This window comes from Trichoderma citrinoviride (assembly GCF_003025115.1).
Source record: "Trichoderma citrinoviride strain TUCIM 6016 unplaced genomic scaffold BBK36scaffold_11, whole genome shotgun sequence".
In the NCBI taxonomy this organism is placed as follows: domain Eukaryota; kingdom Fungi; phylum Ascomycota; class Sordariomycetes; order Hypocreales; family Hypocreaceae; genus Trichoderma; species Trichoderma citrinoviride.
The window spans coordinates 357,723-377,470 of NW_020194719.1; the positions used below are offsets into that span (position 1 = coordinate 357,723).

Below are 19,748 nucleotides of genomic sequence, written 5' to 3' on the forward strand. Positions count from 1 at the left end.
CTTGCTTGTAGTAGGTAATGTGGCATGGGAATTTGTCTTGCTTGTAGTAGGTAATGTGGCATGGGATTTGATGTTTCAACTCTTGATTTTTTTTTTTTTTTTCTTCGGTTATGGGCTAGTTGGGATGAGTGAAAGATACTGGATTCTCTTTTTCCTCTTTCTTTCTTTTCTTTTCTTCTGGAGAGGGAGAAGAGAGGTTGTTGTGTGTGTGGGAGGGTTGGATGAACGGTTTTTTATACACAACAGGGCATCTGTTTACATTACCCCCCACGCAGATAATAGAAGCATCGCGCAAGGCTGAACTGACATATGGCCCGTCTCAAATTCTCTCAAGAATCGATGCGTCATGTGAGAGAATGGGAAAGTCTGATGTGTAAGGTATATTCCACTGCCAATGGTGATACTCATTATGAATAAATATTATATATACAATAAACGCTTCCCAAGGCATAGCCTCCCAAACCACCTCATGATCCATACCTAATAAAACCCCCCCTATACACTAAACATTTAAAGAAAAATAGAACGAACTCATGCGAAAAGCGTACAAGCCGTGGCATTGAGCTGCGTGCAGTACGTCATCTGGATGGGCATGGCGCTGACGCCCCTCGCGAGCATCCTCTCCCTGAACTCGTTGAGCCGGGGCGTGACCTCGAGCTGGCTCCTGTTCTGGCCCGTGGCGCCGTCGACGTTGCCCGACCACCAGACCTCGCCGGCGGCGCTGGCGCGCGGCCAGATGATGTTGTCGAGGTTGCTGGCGTCAATCATCTCGCTCCAGACGGCGAGCTCGCCGCCGAGGACGTTCTTGGCGTGGGCGGCGGAGACGCCGGCGGCCGGGTCGTGGGAGTAGATGAGGCGCCAGTTCTTGGTCGGGGCGCACCAGTCGCCAAAGGGGTAGTACGTGTCGAAGGAGGCGCCGTTGGGGAAGTTGACCCATTGCCCGCGGCCGCAGTCGAGGTACTGCATCAGTCTTTTGTTAGCAATCTGTCTTGTTTCGTAATTCATCGTGGCGGCAGTCAAGGATGTATAGGTAAGTGGAAAGTACTCACGTAAAAGTTGTAGTCAGTGTCAATGACCTTGTGGCCGCTCTCGGCGAGGTCCTTGACGGCGGTGCCTCCCAGCCACGACTGCACGACGGTGTCGTTTCCGAGCGTCAGGTTCCAGGTGGTGACCATCTCCTCCCAGACAAAGGGCGACAGCCCGGCGGCGCGGATCTTGGAGTGCGCAAAGTTGAGGAACTTTTGCAGCAGGGGCTGCAGCACGTCGGTCGCGTTGCTCCTGAGGTGGGGGTCGAGCATGGAGTCGTTGGCGTTGAGCTCGTCGCCGCCGGTGTGGAAGTAGGCGCTGTAGGGGGCGACGCGGGGCAGCAGGTCGTCGAAGAGGGTGTCGACGAAGTCGTAGACCTTGGAGTTGTTGAGGGAGAAGGCGCCGCAGGGGGGCTCGGCGCAGTAGTACTGGTAGGGCATCTGCTCGTAGGCGACGATGAGGTCGTTGTAGGCCAGCTCGACGACGCCAATGTGGCCGGGCATGTCGATCTCGGTGATGACCTCGACGCCGCGGGCGACGCCGTACTGGAAGATGCTGGCGAGGTCGGCGGGCGTGTAGACCAGGCTCGGGTGGTAGGCGCCGGCCTGGGACAGCTTGGGCAGGGCGGGGATGACGAGCGGCCACGACTGCGAGTCGGTGACGTGCAGGTGCAGGCGGTTGAGCTTGTTCCAGGCCATGGCGTCGATGGTGCGCTTGATGTCGTCGACGGTCTGGTAGGTGCGGGCCAGGTCCAGCATGATGCCGCGGTGCGGGTACTTGGGCGAGTCGGTGATGCTCACGGGCGCCTGGGTGGTGTAGTAGAAGGGGCCGGCCGAGTGCTTGTAGAAGAGCTGGGAGAAGGTCTCGAGGGCGTGCAGCACGCCGGTCGACGACTTGGCCGTGATGTCGACCTGGCCCGCCTTGGACACGGTCAGCGAGTACGACTCGTCGACGTCGCCGGCGCGCGGCTTGAAGGTCGAGGTCGAGTCCTTGCCCGTCTGCCGGATGGCGATGGTCTGCACGCGGTTCTGCAGCGCCAGCTTGGGCTCGAAGTTGCTGTTGCGCGGGTTCAGCTTCCAGGGGACGAAGTTTGTGCTGAAGATGGACGCCAGGGCGCGCGAGACGCCGCCCTGGACGATCTCCTGGCTGCTGAAGTGGGAGCCGGCCGGAGGCTCGTAGCCGATGGTGATGATCTGTGCAGGTGTCAGTCAGTCAGTGTCTGTGCCATTGGAATCGCCTTCTTCGTCAACATACCGGCACCCCATTGTAAGTCACCCGGACGGCCTGGTCGATGAAGAGCACGCTGTCTCCGGTCGAGATCTTCTGGGGAATGGGCCACAGCGCATTGACAGGGCTGGAGGCCAGGGCGGCAATGGCCAGGACGGCCTTGGGCAGCATCATGGCGGCGATGGTACTGCTACTGCTACTCTAAGTCTCGATACTACCTTGTAGATAAGTAGTAAGGTAGTCCAGCAACAGCAACACGTCGGTGGGAATTCAACCGCCGCTGATGATGCCCAGACACGGGGGCGAGGGCCCAGCGGTATATGTATTTGAATGCCAATGCCTGGCTGCGGCGCGCCTCGTCCAGGGATGCTTGCTTGTGCCGACTGGATCGCGTGGCTAAGATGATCCCTCCCAAAGAAGCAGCCGTTGGTGGGCGGGAGCACGACCCTTGCCACGCGACTGTCGAATTCGATCCAATCCAGTCCGGTCCAATGCGATGCTACGAGTACAAGCGAGTATGTACATGGCAGCTGATGCTTGTCCATGGCATGTACGAGTACTATGCGCTGCACTGCGCTGTCGATGTATCGTCGTGATACTACTACCAGGGTCCAGTCCCAGTCCCAGTCCCAGTCCCAGTCCCGGCTCCAGCTCCAGCTCCAGCCCCAGCGGGCTCGGCAGGTCGGCAGCAGACGAAGAGACAGTCGCTGCTCTGAGGCTGAGCATGTGCTCCGGATATGGAGCTGGAACCCGTCCGTCCCTGGTCTGCTTGGAGAAGCCGGCGCTGTCCTGTGGCGCTTTGGCCTGCCGGGGGCCGAGATGGACTTGGTGAGGGCAACGTTACCTTAAGTTGACCTCTATCGTGCACACATATGCAGCACTCCTCCGCACGGCTGGCGACCAAAAGCAAAGCAAGTGCGTCTCGTTGGCCTCGTCTGCGCTCGCATGGTTGCTGGAGAAAGACAATACAGAAAAAAACTGAACGGTCACTGTCGACATTGGGTGAGTCTGTGCACACCTCACCTGGACCCAAGGTGATACATACGTGATCGAGGGGGGCAGAGCCGCTGAGGTGGTCACGTCGGAAGAATCATTACCGGCATACAGCACATACCAGGTTGTGCCTGCACTTGTCCCGGGGGGCTTGAAACGAGACGAATGATGATACGTCTCCAGGGGTGGGATCTGACGAGAGATCCAAGTCACCCCGTAATGTCTCTCCATGCGCAACGGCACCACCGCCTGACCAGTCCGGCCGCTGGTTGCTGCATCCACCTCATGATAACCTCGCCGTCTGGCGATGGACCGATCGAGGCCGCGAGCTGAAGCTGCAGTGCGACTTGGCTAGCAGGTGGTGGTCATTCAGCCATTCAGCCATTCATTCATTCATCCATCCATCCAGTCAATGCAGCCATTGATCGCGGGTCGCCTATTCACGGGCGGGCCAGACAGTCGCAAAGCCGACGTTGCGTCCATTGCCTCTTGCTCCTACTGGCCCTCTCTCGTTGGGACAAAGGTACTCGTAATGTACTCGTATGTAGGGGCCGGTGAATGCAGCTTAGCGGTGGCGCCTTAAGCCCGTCCGGTCCCCTGTAAGCCGCTGCAGCCCCGGGACTTTGTTTTCAGTCTTGTCTCTTTTGTCGCTTCCATCTTCTGCTTGAAGTGTGGTTGTATGTAAGAAACAGAAGCAGAAAAAGAGAGCCACCAAAATGGTTGGTCGGCTCCCATTGGAGAATCCCCGATTGCGATCGTCATGCGGGGACGCCTCCCCCAACGGGCCGTTATCGCGGGCCAATCACTGGCCGGATAAGCCCCTGGTCCGCTGGCACACGGGCTTAGGCTCTATGAGGCATCTGTCAATTGCTTCCATGGGGGGTTTCGGTGGTTTGCCGGGTCATTTTGCGGGGGGCCGGAAATTACTGGTTGAAATGCTGACAGTGGTGGTGATATCGTATGTGACCTGGATGCCTTGTAAGTCTCTCTATCTGCTGTCGGGTCAAGTTGCTTTTCGGGGTGCTTGCGGTAATATTACTACTCCTGTTGAAGCTATCATGACTAGATGAACCTAGGCAGATAGAGTGATAACAGAGATAGAATGGCAGTACATAGATACGGTCCACCTTGTATGCAAGAATCCCAAGAATAAATTGGCACCATCTTGTTACTACCTCATTGATACAGAACAACGGCATCTCGACCCTTGGCACGACTGCAACCTCACCTCTCCAGCCCCTCCTGTGGCGTGGCGTAAGGTACATGCCCGCTGGGAAGCAGGTATCCGGCAACATCGACTCTTTGGCCATTGGCTACCTAATTCTAGTAGTGCCAGTAGCACTTACATACATAGCTTCATCTTGCTAGGTTACACTCCATGGCGCTGGGCAGACATGGGCATCTCCGGCGACGCGGCATGTAACACTGGCTCGTGGTGTCCTTCCGCTCTGTCCATCACGATGCCCATCTCTGCCTGGTCCTCGAGAGCCTGGATCCGATGTGCGTGATCGCATCTATACCCCAGCTTATCTCGTGATGCTACTAGACCAATACCCACTGCCTTTGATACTACTACTATATCTCATGGCCAAGCACGTAGTATAATATCGTCTGTGCCGACTCGGGTCATCTCTCGCTTCGTCCGCCTTTTAGATACCCCGCTATGAAGCACAGGTAAGGTAACAGCATCAAACAGCACCAACGGGTACCTGCCTTACCTACCTATGTACATACCTTCGTGATACAGCATGCCCCGTATTACTACTCCTCAATTATATGCTACCGTTCTATCTTTCAAGGTTAAAGGTTTCGTCTTTTACGGTTGAAGTGTTATGCGATTGAGGAGAAAGTACTTTGCAAATAGCTTTTCACCTGCACACAATGATCGTCTGTGGAACACGACCGACAAGCTATCAATAGGTGACTCCATACAGAGTCTTCAGGTTTGGATTCATATTCTACACAAGAGCGTTGCCCCAGAGTATCTGAACGGGAGCTTTGATCCAAGGCCTGGATGGACTCCGGGGAGGAGGTGGTACCTGAAAAGCTTCGGACTCGGTTGATCGTAATGAACCCGGTTTAGATTCAGGGATTGTGGGGAGAGCTTCACGTCCTTGAACTGAGTACATGTATGTACTGGGTCCGTAGAGATGATTGATGGAATTCTCAAAGAAGCAACAAGTTCTTCAACATCAGCCAAGGAATTGGCTATAAATAGCACGAAATGATGTGAACAAAGAAGCTTCTTCACTTCGTGATGACGTTGGCCGTGTATGTACCTCATTGCTTTCATCCTATCATTCTTCAACCTTTATATACTCAACACACGAGTTGATTCCATGCCGCAACATTTGATACCATGTAGTGCTGCCAAGCGCAGTAGGCGAGCTGGTACTTCATTCCTTTGGTGGTGGCGCATGCTGGCCCGTGAGGCTGCTGCAGGTGCATTCAGTGTGCATTCTTTCAGCAACGGGGACATCCGTCAAAGACAAAGCAAATAAACATGCACGGACACTGTACTTTTGAGTGAACAAATTGCCCAACAATGGAATCAAATAGGATGCTACAGAGTAGTACTTGGTCAGCCAGGCCCAATTCAGATGAAAGGTTCAAGGCTGCACAGCCACAGGCGGCCGATGACAAACCAGTTCGCCACCAGCGACGCCGCATCACGTGACTGCGCTCTGACCCATTCTTCTGCCTTGCCCAGCACTCTCGAAGAACTTTGTGAACTTGCTCTGCTCCCAACATTCGCCATTACAGACTTATCTCACTTCTGCCGCGGCCACGCACCACCTCGCGACAGTCCTTCCTTTGCACGCTCGCTTTTGGAGATACCATCAGAGCCGAGTCGCTCTCCGCCGCGCCGCCATTTCCTGCCGATACATAGAAACGCGTCTCAGAAAGTCGGACACGGGCAACGCTCCACCGTCGCACTGGTTGCCCAGACACAACGACCACGATCCCTCGCCTCGACACCATGTCTGTTGAGATTGGCCTCGGCACCCCGCTGGCGGACGCGCTCAGTGCTGCGATCCAGCCCAAGCTGGTTGAGGTCGGATGGGGCACAGGAGGAGGCGATGAGTCCGCCCTCGCCGAGTACATCATTCTGATGCTCGTCAACGGCAAGACGCAAGACCAGATTGCCGCCGAGCTTTCGGGCGACCTCCTCAACCTTCCGCTCGACGATCCCGTCGTCCACGAGTTCTCCAGATGGCTGTTTGACCAGATCCACATGCTTAACGCGCATGGCGGGCAGGGAAACAGCGGTGACTCCATGGGCGACACTTCGCAAGGCGATGCCGCCGGGGCAATGGACACCGAAATGGGTTCCAGCAACGGGCCAGAGCTGAATGCGTAAGTACCTATCTTCTGTTTGCTTGCCATTGGTGAAGCTTTGATGCCTCATCATCGGCGGCGCTGCTTTTTTGCCGGAGCTAACTGGAGCTCTCCTTGCAGGCCCACCGGTCCCCGCTCGATGCGCAACGGGAACAACATGAGGGGAGGCCGAGACAAACGAATGTTTGGGCAAATGTCCAAAGCCATGGACCGATCAAACGACAACGTCCTGCACCGCGTTCGCACACAAACAGGCGGCGAGAGAATCAACACCCACGGGCGTGCGCCCCCCAGTGGTCCTCGTGGCGGCCGAGGCGGGATGATGCGGAATCACAACAACAACAACCGGGGCATGCCTGTCGGCCCTATGGGTGGTGCTCCCGGCGCTCCTGGATTCCCGCAGTGGCCGATGCCACAGGGCCACCCTTCTCAGCTGGACGTCATGGCGCTGCTGGAGCAGCAGAGCCAGATGATGCTGGAGCTTTCTCAGCAGATGATGAACAACGGAAACCGAGGGTTTGGCCACCAGCGACGGGGCAAGTCTCTGTTTGAGCGGACCCAGGATCCTCGCCACAAGAATAACTTTCGCCGTGGCCAGGGCCAGGGCCAGGGCCAGGGCCAGCCCGATGCCAATGGGGAGGACTCGAACATGGAGGGTGGTGCCGAGGGCGAGGATGTTGACATGGCAGGCAAGCGCGAGCCTCCGAACCCGGACGAGACGGTTTGCAAATACAACCTTCACTGCACCAACAAAGACTGCAAATTTGCGCACCAGTCGCCGGCCGCGCCCCCCGGAGCCTCGGTTGACGTCAACGATGTTTGCAGCTTTGGCGCCGCCTGCAAGAACCGCAAATGCGTGGGGCGCCATCCCTCACCGGCGGCAAGACTTGCGCACCAGAGCGAGCAGGACTGCAAGTTCTTCCCCAACTGCCAAAACCCCCGGTGCCCCTTCAAGCACCCCTCAATGCCCCTGTGCCGCAACGGCGCGGATTGCACGACGCCAAACTGCAAGTTTACGCACGTCAAGACAAAATGCAAATACAATCCTTGTCTGAACCCCACCTGTGCCTTTGCACATGAGGAGGGCCAGCAGGGAGGCTTCAAGGACAAGGTCTGGACTCCCGGCCAGGGACAGGAGCACGTCAGCGAGAGGAAATTTGTGGACGAGAATGCCGAAGAGCAGCTGGTTCGGCCAGAGACGGATAACAAGCAAGAGATGGCACAAGATGAAGAAATCACGGCTTAGGAGAACATGATGGGAAAAGGGTACAAGGAGAGACGGGGCCAAAAAGAGAGAGAAGAAAAAAACCCCTCCCGCACAAAAGACGGAGAGTCTCTGAATACCGCGCATCGCTCAAGTGATGCTTTTTCTTTTCTGCTTCGGTTGCTATAAAAGACGGGCACTACAGCCTCGTGTATGAACTTTTTGACTTGGGGCTTGGAGGACCTGTACGATTATGCTGGACGTATATGTTTCTTGTCAGGCTGGGCGTGGCACGGGAAGGCGTTTTGGACTGGGATGTGATGTGTTTTCTTTTTCTTCCTAGTTTCTTAGGTATCAGAGAGTGTGAAGCTTGACGACAAGCGGTTTATTATACAGCGTGCTCGGTTGGCTTTGCGGCTGCTGCCGGGGATGGACTTGGGCAGATGGCTTCAGCCACGAGAGCCGGCGACGGATGATAACAGACGGTTTACTTTCTTTGTCGCTGCCAAATTGGTGTTGCAAGCTCTGATATCCCGTGAAGTCTAGGAAGTAGTCTAGCTAGTAATCATGTTATCGTGGCATACTTACATGCTATGTAAGGTATACTTAGTAGAGTCGATGATGTCTGTCGGCGCCTCGTCTTAGTCATGTCCCGCGGCGGAGAGCGTCGATTGCCGGATCAAAGTGGGACCCGAATGTCCGATCATCTCACGCTCGTATCAAATAACATCGGCGGAAGAAGCTCCAGAAGTGGCACCATCTCGGAACCCTTCAAAAGATGAGCAATTGAAAGCTGCCGCAAAGACCATGAGCCTACAGCGCGCGGACGGCGCTGCAATGGCTCTCCTCAGGTTGTCGTCGGCCGTCTGCAGGAGGAGCAGCGCTGCCGCCGTCTTCTTCCCATCAGCAGCGACGTCGATGACGACGAGGGGCAGCAGCTTGTTGCGCCTCTCTCCCGGCCGCTGCTTGAGCGCTTCCGCCCGCAACAACCACAGCGCACCCGACCATGGCAACGACGGCGGCGCGGACACGCCCGACAAGAAGCGCGAAAAGGCCGGGAAGCTGCCCGCCGACGCAAACGTGGCCGTCCTGGGCGGCGGCCTGACGGGCTTGACGGCGGCGTACTACCTTGCCAAGTGGCTGCCGCCGACGGCCAAGATCACGCTGCTGGAGGCGAGCGATCGGCTGGGCGGCTGGATCCGGACGGAGCGGGTGCCGGTCAAGGTGGGAGGCGTGGAGGGGGTCGTGAGCTTCGAGAGGGGGCCGCGGTCGTTGTCGTCGTTGAACAAGAGCACGTGGCGGTTTGATGACTTGGTGCTGTGGGATTTGGTGCGTCTACACGGGGTGACAGATGGTGATTGCGTGGGGGAGAGGAAGAGCGAGGAGAAAAAGGCTAATGGCGGTTTGTAGGCCCTCGACCTCGGTCTCAAAGTCGTCTCGCCGCCCGATCGGCCCCGATACATTTACTACCCCGACCACCTCGTGCCGCTCCCTCCTCACACCAGCTTGGCTGCCTTCGCCAGCGAGCCCCTCGTCCTCGAGTCGCTTTGGGCAGGCTTCGGCTACGTGCTGCGACGCCTGTTCAGCAGAAAGGACGGAGTGCCCGTGCAAGACCTGTCCATCGCCGACTGGATCCAGCACATCACCGGCAGCAGAGCCGTGGCGGAGAACCTGGCCTCGGCCATGGTCCACGGCATCTACGGCGGCGACATCTATACCCTGAGCGCGCGGAGCGTCCTGGACAGGTTCTACTGGGTTCACTACCTGCCGGCCCTGGGGCCAAACGTGCGCCACATGGCCCTCTCGGAGCAGGTGTTCATGGAGGCCATGGGCCAGGACCCCCTGATCCGGAAGCTGGCGCAGCAGCCGAGGGGCGCGCTGTTGCACTTTGGGGAGGCGGGCATGGAGGCTCTGCCGATTGCGCTGGGGGATGCGCTCAACGGGCAGGCGAATGTCGAGGTGAAGCTTGGGGCCAAGGTTACTGGCCTCGAGTACGAGTCTGAGACTGAAATGATAAAGGTATGGGGCGATACAGAAGCGATTCCGCCATCATCGATCCATGCTCAACTAACGATGGCATAAATCAGATTACAACAGCCGACCAAGGCTCGTCACCTGAAAAATACCACAAAGTCATCTCCACCCTCCCGTCACAACACCTCGCCCGCATCACCGACGCCCTGCCCAGCCTCGCCCCCTCCCACGCCGTCTCCATCATGACGGTCAACATCTGGTACCCCCAGCCGAACCTCAAGCCCCCCGGCTTCGGCTACCTCATCCCGCTCTCCGTGCCCGCGGAGCAGAACCCGGAGCGCGCCCTAGGCGTCTTCTTCGACTCGGACGTCGGCGTCAGGGGCCCCGACGAGCCGCCCGGCACGAAGCTCTTCGTCCTCATGGGCGGCCACTACTACGACGACAAGAAGCAGCAGCCGGGCGCCGCGTCCGTCCACGTGCCGTCCGAGGAGGAGGCCGTCCAGCAGGCCAAGAGGGTGCTGGAGCGCCACCTCGGCATCCCGCAGTCCACGCCGTGCTTCGCCATGGCCCGCCTCGCGAGCGGGTGCATCCCGCAGTACGTGTGCGGCCACCAGGACGCCATGGCCGCCGCGGACGAGGACCTGCGCGACAGCTTCGACGGCAGGCTCGCCGTGGCGGGCGGCTCGTACACCAAGATTGGCGCCATGGGCGCGCTGCGCAACGGCTACGACATTGCCAGCACGGTGGCGAGGGAGGACTGGCTGACGACGGGGCTGGAGCAGCTCGAGTTCCCGACGCAGTTTTGCGGGGTGCCGACGGAGAGGATTCCGGTGAGGAGGTTTTCTAGACGGTGAGGGGGTGTGAAAGAAAAGAAAAGGAGATTGTTTGCTTCCTGTAAACTATATACCATGTATACAATCTAGATGTGACGACGAAGAGAGATATATATCGTCTTGGGAACCGAAGCTTTGGGTCACGGAAACCGCCAGATAGCAATCTTTGACGGGCCTCCAATCACCACCAAGTAACCTGTATGTAAAACGTCGTGAACAAAACACAGGGGTGCCTTTTGCACACACAAACTTGGTTTTTATCCGCAATATCAAAGGGCTCTTGAACGGGAAAAAGGAAATAGATAGAACAATACGAGGGAGGAAGGAGGAGAAAAAGAGCTACAACTGCAAGCCCCCCTATGGCCTGCGTGTCCCCGTTTTTCATCATGACATCTTTCCCTGCCATTGCTATTTTCTTTTATAACATGTGTTTCCCCTGAAATACAAAATGCCCATTTTTCTCTTCTCGCTGAGGTTTGTCGTTGAGGTATCATTAGGTTTTGAAGAAATTAAAATGGAAGCAAGCAAAAAGCAAATAGTTGCCACAGCGAAAATCCCGTAACCAAAACCAAGTTTTTAAAACGAATAGCCCACCCCCAAAGTGTGTGTATAGCCACATTCCTCCCCCCTACGCCGCCCCGGCTTAACTTTTTCTTTGATATAACGAGCCCCTGTGGATATATATAGAGAGAGAAATAAAAGATCACGGCTGCTGCTGCTGCAAGACTCTCCCCTGCCCACCTCAGTCCAGAGATATCACCTCTCTTTTCACGCCCGGAGCAGACGCCGCCCCCCGAATCGCGCCGTCAATCGCAAACAGCATGTCCATGACGCCCTCGTTCGACGCCGCCGCCGCGCCGCTCGACAACCCGATCCAGTGCCTCCCCTTGCCGTCCCACACGGCCTTCAGCGCCTGGTCAAACTCGTCGTCTGGCGGCGAGCCGGCTGCAACCCGCTGAGCGTGCCACCACCCTTCGCCCCGGCGCGGCCGTATCCGCAACTGCAGGCAGACGACCTTGTTCGTCCTCTCTCCGTTGCGTCCCTTGGCAAAGGTGTTGTACTTGATGACGATCCATCCCATCGACTCCATGCTGAAGTCGAGGTGGCCCAGTTCCTTCATCGACGGCTCGACCCACTGCGCGTCGAGCTCTTTGATGGCCTTCACTGCGTAAAAGGTAATGGGCAGCCACACCATCAGCAGGCCGATGCCGTCCTCGGAGTTCGCCAGTGTCCTTGCAATGTCAATCACCTTGAGATGAGGATTATTCGGGTCCATGTGGATGTCAATGTCTTCGCTCGAGAGATCCAGCTGTACCCTCCACTGTTCAGGGGCAGCCGGAGCGGCGGAGGCGCCATCTTGCTCATCCGCTTTGGGCGGCGCCGCGGACGACGGCGCTCTATAAGAGAACTCGACCTTCTTCAGCGTCATCGAGCTGGTCGTGATGGAGCCCTTGGCCTTCTCCATAGCCTCTAGGAAGTTGACAAATCGATCAATGGCCTTGATTCGAGACTTGAGGATGTCGAATATCGGCTCCGTGGCGCGACGTTGAACGCGCAAGATGAACTCGCTTGTTTCGACGTTGTAGCAAACATCCCGATCCCTCAAGCCACTTAGAGCCAAGAACTTCATTGGCCGTCGGACTTTGATGGCCACTTCTGACGTGCAGACAAGGTCGTGAGTTACGAGGCCGCCGTCGCTTGATACTTGTCTCGATTCCGAATCGGCACGCTTGAACTTGATGGCCACCACGTTTTCTGCCCATGGCTCCTTGGCCGATGAAGAGATCCCTGCCTTTGATCGTAACAGCGCAAGCATGTCCCGATCGCTATGCAGCTCGAGATTGCTGCTGTTCTGAGAGGCTGCCTCCTCTGTGCCGTCTGGCAGTATCGATGGGAATATGGCCGACAGTGCCACTTCGATGGCTGGTATTCTAACCTGCGGCGGTAGCGACAGATCGATGCTTCCATTTGCCTCGCACTTGATCTTACGTCGGTGGAGCTCTCTCATATCCACCGACTGGGTGATCATGCTGGCTGCAAACTGATTGAGGTTATCCCAGAAGGCCCCTGACAGCTGAGGAGTCCCCTTGTTCAGCGGAAGTCGCGTGTGGAATTTGGAAGCGCCATTCGGATGCGCGGGATCCCTAAAGAGAGTTAGACGTGAAGACGACACAGATGACAAGTAAAGGAAGGTGGGCGCGATGAGGATGACAGGACAATCAAAACTACTGGTGGAGTGACTCACGTCTCAATCAACCACCATTCATCCCCATCCAAGCTGAGAATGATCCCGACAAACCACGTTGGTCCCCATCCTCCGTGCTGGAGCCACAGAGCGCGGCTCCATCTGCGCATCTTGGTGATTGACCTCAACTCATCAACAGAGATGGGCGATTTCCGGACAGACCAGCCCCTGGCAGTTCCCATTCGGCCCAATTCATCTTCGATAATCGCACATCGCAGGTGCTCCAAGAAGGTGACTCCGTCTTCCGCTGGCGTCTTGCCATTGTTCAGCTGGAGCTCCGGCTGGATGGAGAACTTCGAATGCGGCTTCATCGCGAAAGCGCCGCTCGTCGGCTCGATCAACAGCGACACCGTGCCGCCATATCCTACATGCAGAGACAAGCAGGACGCCCCTGGATCGGTCTTGGAGATGTTGAGCACCACGCCGCTTTCGCGATTCTTAAATCTCGGGGCTGCCAACAGTCCAGTGTGGATACCCGATAGGATGAACTCAATGTGCCGTCCGACAACGTCGTTCAGCAAAGACTCGGCGGACAGATTCTCGGCGTTGACCTCGATCTCGACGTCCTTGACCTCCTTGCCATCGCGATACCACTTTGCCACCAAGTGACTGGACGTCTTGGGATCCGGCCTGCCCCCTTTTTTACGACCGCTGTCTACCGCAACGATGACCCAGCTCTTCAGGCCTGTAGCGGGCGAACGGGATGTCCAGTACTGAATGGCCAAGGCTCGGTTCAAACGTTCCACCGCCAGTGTGCCGGTCCACGACGTCCGGCTCAGTTGCAGCGCTTGACGCCTGAGCTCGTTGATCTTGGCGGTCAGCACAAATTCGTGGAGGAATTGATAGCAGCCGGCCAATCCATCTTTCGCAAGCGCCTCGTTTACGCAGTTCTCCAGGAGCGCTCGTAGAGAGTCGGGCAGTGATGTTGACGCCGGCCGAAAGGCAAATCTGAAATCAATGAACCAAAACTGCTTCTCGAAATCCTCATCAGCAATCGTCAAGTCCACCTCGAATTCTCCAGCAACTTTGAACGTGACCCGGCCTGATTCGATTGTATAACTCCGGAATTGAGGCGGGATTTTGTCAAAGTCATCAAGATTCAGTCGCAGAGACAGCAGCGTATCCAGGTCGCCTATGCCCCTCAGCTGCTCCTCTGTTGTCAAAGGGGGCGGCTCGATGTAATTGAGCTTGAAACACACAACTTGTAAGCAACCTCGATCTGGTTTTTGTTTCAAATGGATATTCGGGACTTACATCAGGCATCCACGGCGCAGTTCCAGTGGACAGGACTTGTAGTGCAGTCTTGAGGTCGGGGCTCGGTATCCGCGCATACGTCAAGTCTCGCTTCACATTGATCATGCCATCCAGGGCTGCATCGTAGAGGATCCGCTGTTGATCGATGTGGAATTTGAGATCAATGAGCTTGCTGACCGAAGAAGCCTTCCTACTCCATTCAACGATGACCAGCGCCTTGACCCATTTTGCGTGCATGTCCTGGGCGAAGTGCAGCAATGCCGCCTTTTTCCTAATGTTCTCGTTCGATGTGTCATCCGGAGCGCTTTGTGTGTAGTTCGTATTCCCGTTCATGGCGGCAGCAGGAATTGGCATCTTGGCCAGCTCGGCGACCTTGTCCTGGACCATGTTATGCGTAGACTGGGCGAGGCGCGTGAGAAGCAGGGAGAGCGGGACGAAGCCCTGGGTGATGTGAATGATTTCGTCTGGGAGGTTGTTCATCCGCGATGGCTGTCCGACCGGGGAGACTGCTGTCTGAGCCTCGCCCGCGGCCCCTCCTCCGTTGACGGCATTGCTGCCATTGTTGGACGTGGCCGTGGCTGGCGCCTTTCCCTTGTCGGGCGCGGCTCGCGGCCCATCAATGCTCTTGACGCCGTTGACGCCGTTGACGACCGAGTCCTTGCGGTGGTCGGGAAGCGCGCCATTCTGGCCTCCGCTATCCATCGTGACGACGCCAGGCATTTATCGAAGCGGCGAGAAGTCGTAAAAAGAAGGAAGAAAGCTGCCGCAGCCCTCCACGCAGAAACTGCTACTGCCAAGCAACCCGCGGCCCCCCCCTAAGCGAACGCAATCCGCGTTTGCAGGAGACTGATGTCACTCTATCGCGCGCGTTATCATGGAAAGGCCGTGTTGTGCCTTTGGGTTCAGCGGCGGCAGTGGAGCACGACCATCGAAGGTCGTCTGCACCGATGCGGACAGTCGCGAGGGGCGCGTTGGAGGTCGTTCCTCATGCAAAGCAAAATAGCACGTCGACGGTCAAGCAGCTGGTATTCCGAAGATGCTGCTGCGGGCGAGGGGGGCGTTCGATGGCTGATGGTAACAGGGATCGGCTCAGCAGAGGTCGACGGCGTCCGCACGTGTCGGATGGTTCGATTCGAAGACGGGGGATCTTTGCGAGCCGGCAAATGCCACCGGCGAGAGGGCAGAGAGAGGTCGGAACGCGGCGCAGATGCAGGCACCGGATGCTGCAAGGCTCGGCGATTCGCTGTCGTTGCGGGACTCGGAGCGCGCAGGGCTGCAGAGGGATGGGCGAGAGGCGCGGCTTGGGTCGTCGTTGGGGGTTGGCGGGTGAGGATTGAGGATGTGGTGACTGGAGATGCGCCAGCAAAGCCGCCCTTGTCCGTTTTCACAGCTTCGACGTAACACGGGCAAGGCGGACGCCGAGACGCTGAGAGCGCTGGGCTGGGCACCGCGGTCACGTGAGCGACCGGTGCACGGGCCGTGTGGACTTGCCGGGCGCTCACAATCACGGCTCAGGCCCAAGTACCCCCCGATGTACAGTACGAGGTACTCAGCAACCTGAACCTGTACTTCGTGTATCCGCACCACCAGCGGATTCGGGTGATTCCGACCATGGAATCTGGGGGGCATTTCTGGCAATGGGATATTACTGGTGCTGCAAGGGCTCGTTCTCGTACCACTACCGAGATGCTTGGGGGGATTGCTAGAGGAGTTTGTGCGATATACCCACGTAGTGACTGTACTGGTTACTTCGTAAGAAGGCTGCCAAAAGCAATAATTGCATCAACGCATATTCCGTCATACCTTACTCTCACAAGTTTGTTGGACAACCACACAGGACTGGTCTTTGATTGATTGCCTATCACTGAAAAAGGAAGAGAACAATGCAAAAGTCTTGATGGAGCCAAATTCGTTCGTTTGTTTATATTTTCAAATCAGAGCTTCAGCTCATCGAAATCCAGTACATGCCACCGTAGCTTAGACGACGCTCAACTTGTGCCATAAAATCCATACTACCTCACATGCCATGCCTTGCCCAACACCCAATGGTAGGTACGTCCAACATGTCATCTGATATTGGGAGACGGAGATACATATAACTGCTATTTTTGTTTTACTTTCTTTCATCGGTGCTCATTTTTAACTGCAAGAATTGTTACTATGCTTGCTCCGCCTGGGATCCAAAGCAATACATGACAAGACATTGTTGCACCAACACGCAGAGGCTCCGGCTACTTACAACTTGGTAGGAGCGGCAGCCGAGGTTGTCGGCCATTGGTAGCCGGCAGCATCGCTGAACTTGTAGCCGTATGAAGCGGTGAAGTCATCCAAAACAGCGGGGCCTCGAGATCCTATACGTGATGCGTCAGCCATGACATGCCAAACATAGGCGGGGGTGTCAATTCTTACCGTAGGGGTACTCCATGGGGATAATCTCCTTGTTGTCCTCGAGGTAGTGAAGCAGGGGAGTGAAGATGCGCCAGCTGGCATCGAGCTCGTCGTCGCGGACAAAGTTGGAGTGGTCGCCCTTCAGGCAGTCAAGGACAAGTGACTCGTAAGCCTCGGGGATCTTGAGGTCGGAGAACCGGCGTCGGTAGGTCAGGTCGAGCTCGGTGACGACGGTCTGGGTGCTGAGGCCGGGAAGCTTGGAGTTCATCTTGATGTAGACACTCTCGTTGGGCTGGATGCGCATAACAAGCTCGTTCCGCGGAATGTCCTTGAAGATGCCCGAGGTGACGTCCTTGAACTGGATTCGAATCTCCGTCTTCTGCTCGTTGAGGGCCTTGCCCGCCTTCATGATGAAGGGAACGCCGTCCCATCGCTCGTTCTTAATGTAGGCGACGAGGGCGCAGAACGTCGGGCATCGAGAGTCCTTGGGTACGGTGTCGTCCTCCTTGTACGCCGGCTTGCTACCATCCAGCGACTTTCCATACTGTCCGATGATGACGTTCTTGGGCTCGATGGCGGGCATGGCGCGAAGGACGCGGACCTTTTCGTCTCGGATGTCCTCGGAGTCGAACGAAATGGGGCGCTCCATGGCCAGGAGGGTGAGGACCTGGAGAAGATGGTTCTGCATGACGTCTCGGATGATGCCAAACTCGTCAAAGTAGCCACCACGGCCCTCGGTGCCGAAGGGCTCCTTGAAGGTGATCTGGACGTTGTCGATGTGCTGCCTGCTCCAAGTGGCACCGAGGAAGGAGTTGCCGAAGCGCATGATGAGAATGTTCTTGACCATTTCCTTGCCGAGGTAGTGGTCGATGCGGTAGAGCTCCTCCTCTTTCCAGTCCGGCTCAAGAGACTTTTGCAGCTCGCGAGAGCTGGCAAGGTCTTTGCCAAAGGGCTTCTCGATCTGCATGCGGTGGTTAGGGGACACGCCAGAAGATGGGTCGGCGACCAACTTACAATGACTCGAGCGATGCCGTTTTGCGGGTAGCAGCATCGCTTCAGGTGCTGGGAGACAATGGTGAAGACACTGGGAGGCAGCGCCATGTAGAACAGGCGGTGCGCCTCGGGCCAGCCCTTCTCCAGCTCGTTGAGGTGGTCGTTGAGGACTGCAAACGACTCGTCCTTGTCGTACTGGCCGGAGATGTACGAGCACAGATCGGTGAACTCCTGGAGCTGCTGCTCAATCTCCGGGGTGGGCGTCTTGATGTATGACTTGACCCGTCGCAGGAACTCGTCGTGGTCCATCTTTGTCCGGGCATAGCCGACGATCTTGACGCCCTTGGGCAGGAATTGGTTTCGGTACTAGCAGAGACTCACGGTAAGCCGATGATGCATTTTTCGAGGCCGGGCGCTTTTCTTCTTTTCATCTCGAAGGACGGCGTAGCCTGGGCTGCGGTTATGTAGCATATGGGCGGTTGGGCTGCTTGCTTACCAGGCCAAAGAGCGCGGGGAACTGCGACGTGCAAAGGTGCCAGTGTCAGCGCAACGAGATTCCGAGCAGAACATGGACATGCAGCCGTCTCTTACCGTCTTCTTCTTTGCGAGGTCTCCGGAGGCACCGAGAACGACAATCGTCGTGTTCTCCTTGAGCTCGCGCGTTTGGCTGCATCGCAATTGTTAGCCAGCTGCCTCGTTGTCGATGCCTTCTTTTCCCCCCTTCGTTGTGTCTTTTTCTCCCCTTGTCGGCTCGACCCCGCGCTGAAGCTGTCGGCGTCGCAGTGACGATAGCTGGTGTCATGGTGGGGTTGCCGGTACTTACGGCTGGCTGTGGTCCATTGCTGCGGCTGCTGGTTGCTTCGGGGCGAGCTCGGTAACGCTGGAAATCGGGATCGGGACGGTTGCTGAGTAGACAAAGAGAAGAAACAGCCGGAATGCTGTTCTTTTGATCGAGAATCGAGGTCGAGGGCGCGGTCGTCGGTCCAGGCCGGAGGGGCAAGAGCAGGTTCAGGTTCAGGTTCAGGTTGAGAGTGTTGGGATGAGAAGAGGGAGAGCTTGGGGATCCAGAGGTGGGAGGGACTGCGGTGGGCTCTGGCTTTTAGGGCGACGGGGTTAGAACTTGCGCTGACGGAGTTTATAGCTTCTGGCAATTAGTGCTCCAGGCTGGCCGAGAGGGTGACGAGGTGCGCTGCGGTGCGGTGCTGTGCTCTGCTGCGACGTTAATAATGCCTTAATAACAATAACGAGACGAAATGCTAGCATTTAGCCCAGCCCCTCTGCCTCAATGCTCCATCTTCCGCCCTCCGTCGGTGCCGCTCCAGGCACAAGTACCGTTACCTTGCCCGCTGGCTGCTGGCGATGAGCTCAGTCCAGTCATCATCGAAGCTCCGTGCTAGCCACATTTCTCTGGCCCGGGACGCCTCTTCGAGGGTCGCTTCTCCACCATCCAGCACGTTTAGTCGGCCGCTTTGCCCGGCTTGAGTCTGGCCGGTGGCCAATGGAAGATGAGGCTCCGGCTCATGGGCGATACCGGGCGGCTGGTGGAAGACGCGAGCCTTGGAATGCAGTTGCTGCAGAGCGCACCCAACTTACATAGGTAGCTGGTATTACATGTAGTATAAGCTGAGGCGAGAGGAGGGCAAACAGCAGCAGTTCAGCGTTGTTGTATGTCCAGAATCATTAGCATCAATTGCCGCTGAGCCGTTCCTGGACTCCGCAGTTCTGTGGCAGTATTATCAATACAAATCAGCCATGAGGCATGTACCGGGCCACTCAACGGCAACATCCGTCACTGGACACCAGATGCCTATTTCGTATGTAGGTAAATACATGTATGGAGTGGCACTGAGGGGTCATCTGCAGATTGAGTTGGAGATGATGACGCTTCTGCTCAACACCAATTGCCCAAAGGGGCTTCTCTTTGTGGTTCAACCCGAACGTGTGCCCCCAACCTATTTCTCGCCCTTGCCAAGCACCAGCGCTGCTTTAATGCGCTGCTAATGTCACTGAACGAGGGAGTTGTACTGCTATTGATCCGGCGCTTTGCAATCCATGGGTCTCCCCTGCGAAGCCGTGCTGCTTACAAAGTCTGCCAGAACCCACCCGATGCTCGACTTAGCTGGTGTTGCTTGGAAGCAAAGCAACGAGGAGGGAAAAAAAACCGCAGCCAAGATGACGATGGCCGATCGCGGTGAATACTTTACGACTGATATCGACCTGGACACTGATCCGCCGTCAATCGCTAGTGACACCTCTATCCACTCGCTACCTT

General features: G+C 56.7%; 7 protein-coding genes across 7 annotated transcripts in view; 4 read left to right on the plus strand and 3 right to left on the minus strand.

The window, feature by feature from the left end:
- The window catches only part of BBK36DRAFT_1135997 (hypothetical protein), a 3,451-nt gene extending 3,314 nt beyond the window's left edge, over window positions 1-137 (plus strand). The window contains exon 5 of the mRNA XM_024892830.1: window positions 87-137. The gene's annotated coding sequence lies outside the window, so the exon portion shown is untranslated. The remainder of the gene's footprint in view (window positions 1-86) is intronic.
- Window positions 138-531: 394 nt separating this feature from the next.
- BBK36DRAFT_1161214 (glycoside hydrolase family 20 protein) lies at window positions 532-2,427 on the minus strand (the record flags this gene model as incomplete). Its single annotated transcript, XM_024894354.1, has 3 exons — window positions 532-960; window positions 1,050-2,219; window positions 2,281-2,427. The coding sequence occupies 3 exons, from the start codon at window positions 2,425-2,427 to the stop codon at window positions 532-534; spliced, it is 1,746 nt and encodes a 581-aa protein (XP_024747476.1).
- A 227-nt stretch (window positions 2,428-2,654) lies between these two features.
- BBK36DRAFT_1142987 (hypothetical protein) lies at window positions 2,655-3,415 on the plus strand (the record flags this gene model as incomplete). The annotated part of the gene is made up of 4 exons (XM_024893562.1): window positions 2,655-2,768; window positions 2,869-3,081; window positions 3,132-3,168; window positions 3,288-3,415. 4 exons carry the CDS (start codon window positions 2,655-2,657, stop codon window positions 3,413-3,415), a joined length of 492 nt encoding a protein of 163 aa, XP_024747477.1.
- A 2,577-nt stretch (window positions 3,416-5,992) lies between these two features.
- Window positions 5,993-8,171, plus strand: BBK36DRAFT_1135998 (hypothetical protein). The gene is made up of 2 exons (XM_024892831.1): window positions 5,993-6,603; window positions 6,706-8,171. The coding sequence occupies exons 1-2, from the start codon at window positions 6,227-6,229 to the stop codon at window positions 7,829-7,831; spliced, it is 1,503 nt and encodes a 500-aa protein (XP_024747478.1). The 5' UTR covers window positions 5,993-6,226; the 3' UTR covers window positions 7,832-8,171.
- A 536-nt stretch (window positions 8,172-8,707) lies between these two features.
- BBK36DRAFT_57649 (Protoporphyrinogen oxidase) lies at window positions 8,708-10,617 on the plus strand (the record flags this gene model as incomplete). The annotated part of the gene is made up of 3 exons (XM_024898288.1): window positions 8,708-9,143; window positions 9,222-9,808; window positions 9,877-10,617. 3 exons carry the CDS (start codon window positions 8,708-8,710, stop codon window positions 10,615-10,617), a joined length of 1,764 nt encoding a protein of 587 aa, XP_024747479.1.
- A 721-nt stretch (window positions 10,618-11,338) lies between these two features.
- On the minus strand, window positions 11,339-14,575 carry BBK36DRAFT_1170732 (MED14-domain-containing protein; the record flags this gene model as incomplete). The annotated part of the gene is made up of 4 exons (XM_024895484.1): window positions 11,339-11,956; window positions 12,011-12,740; window positions 12,842-14,028; window positions 14,096-14,575. The coding sequence occupies 4 exons, from the start codon at window positions 14,573-14,575 to the stop codon at window positions 11,339-11,341; spliced, it is 3,015 nt and encodes a 1,004-aa protein (XP_024747480.1).
- Window positions 14,576-16,232: 1,657 nt separating this feature from the next.
- Window positions 16,233-18,664, minus strand: BBK36DRAFT_1136000 (glucose-6-phosphate dehydrogenase). Its single transcript, XM_024892832.1, has 7 exons — window positions 18,522-18,664; window positions 18,300-18,473; window positions 18,068-18,143; window positions 17,973-17,993; window positions 17,498-17,842; window positions 16,505-17,444; window positions 16,233-16,446 (listed from the first exon to the last, which is right to left on the minus strand). The coding sequence occupies exons 2-7, from the start codon at window positions 18,314-18,316 to the stop codon at window positions 16,331-16,333; spliced, it is 1,515 nt and encodes a 504-aa protein (XP_024747481.1). The 5' UTR covers window positions 18,317-18,473; window positions 18,522-18,664; the 3' UTR covers window positions 16,233-16,330.
- Window positions 18,665-19,748: the final 1,084 nt, after the last annotated feature.

Coding starts and splice junctions, on each gene's coding strand:
- BBK36DRAFT_1135998 (XM_024892831.1), top strand. CDS start 6,227: ATGTCTGTTGAGATTGGCCTCGGCACCCCGCTGGCGGACGCGCTCAGT. Junction 6,604..6,705: donor AACGGGCCAGAGCTGAATGC/GTAAGTACCTAT, acceptor CTCTCCTTGCAG/GCCCACCGGTCCCCGCTCGA.
- BBK36DRAFT_1136000 (XM_024892832.1), bottom strand. Junction 17,445..17,497: donor ACGGCATCGCTCGAGTCATT/GTAAGTTGGTCG, acceptor CACCGCATGCAG/ATCGAGAAGCCCTTTGGCAA. Junction 16,447..16,504: donor CCCCATGGAGTACCCCTACG/GTAAGAATTGAC, acceptor CATCACGTATAG/GATCTCGAGGCCCCGCTGTT.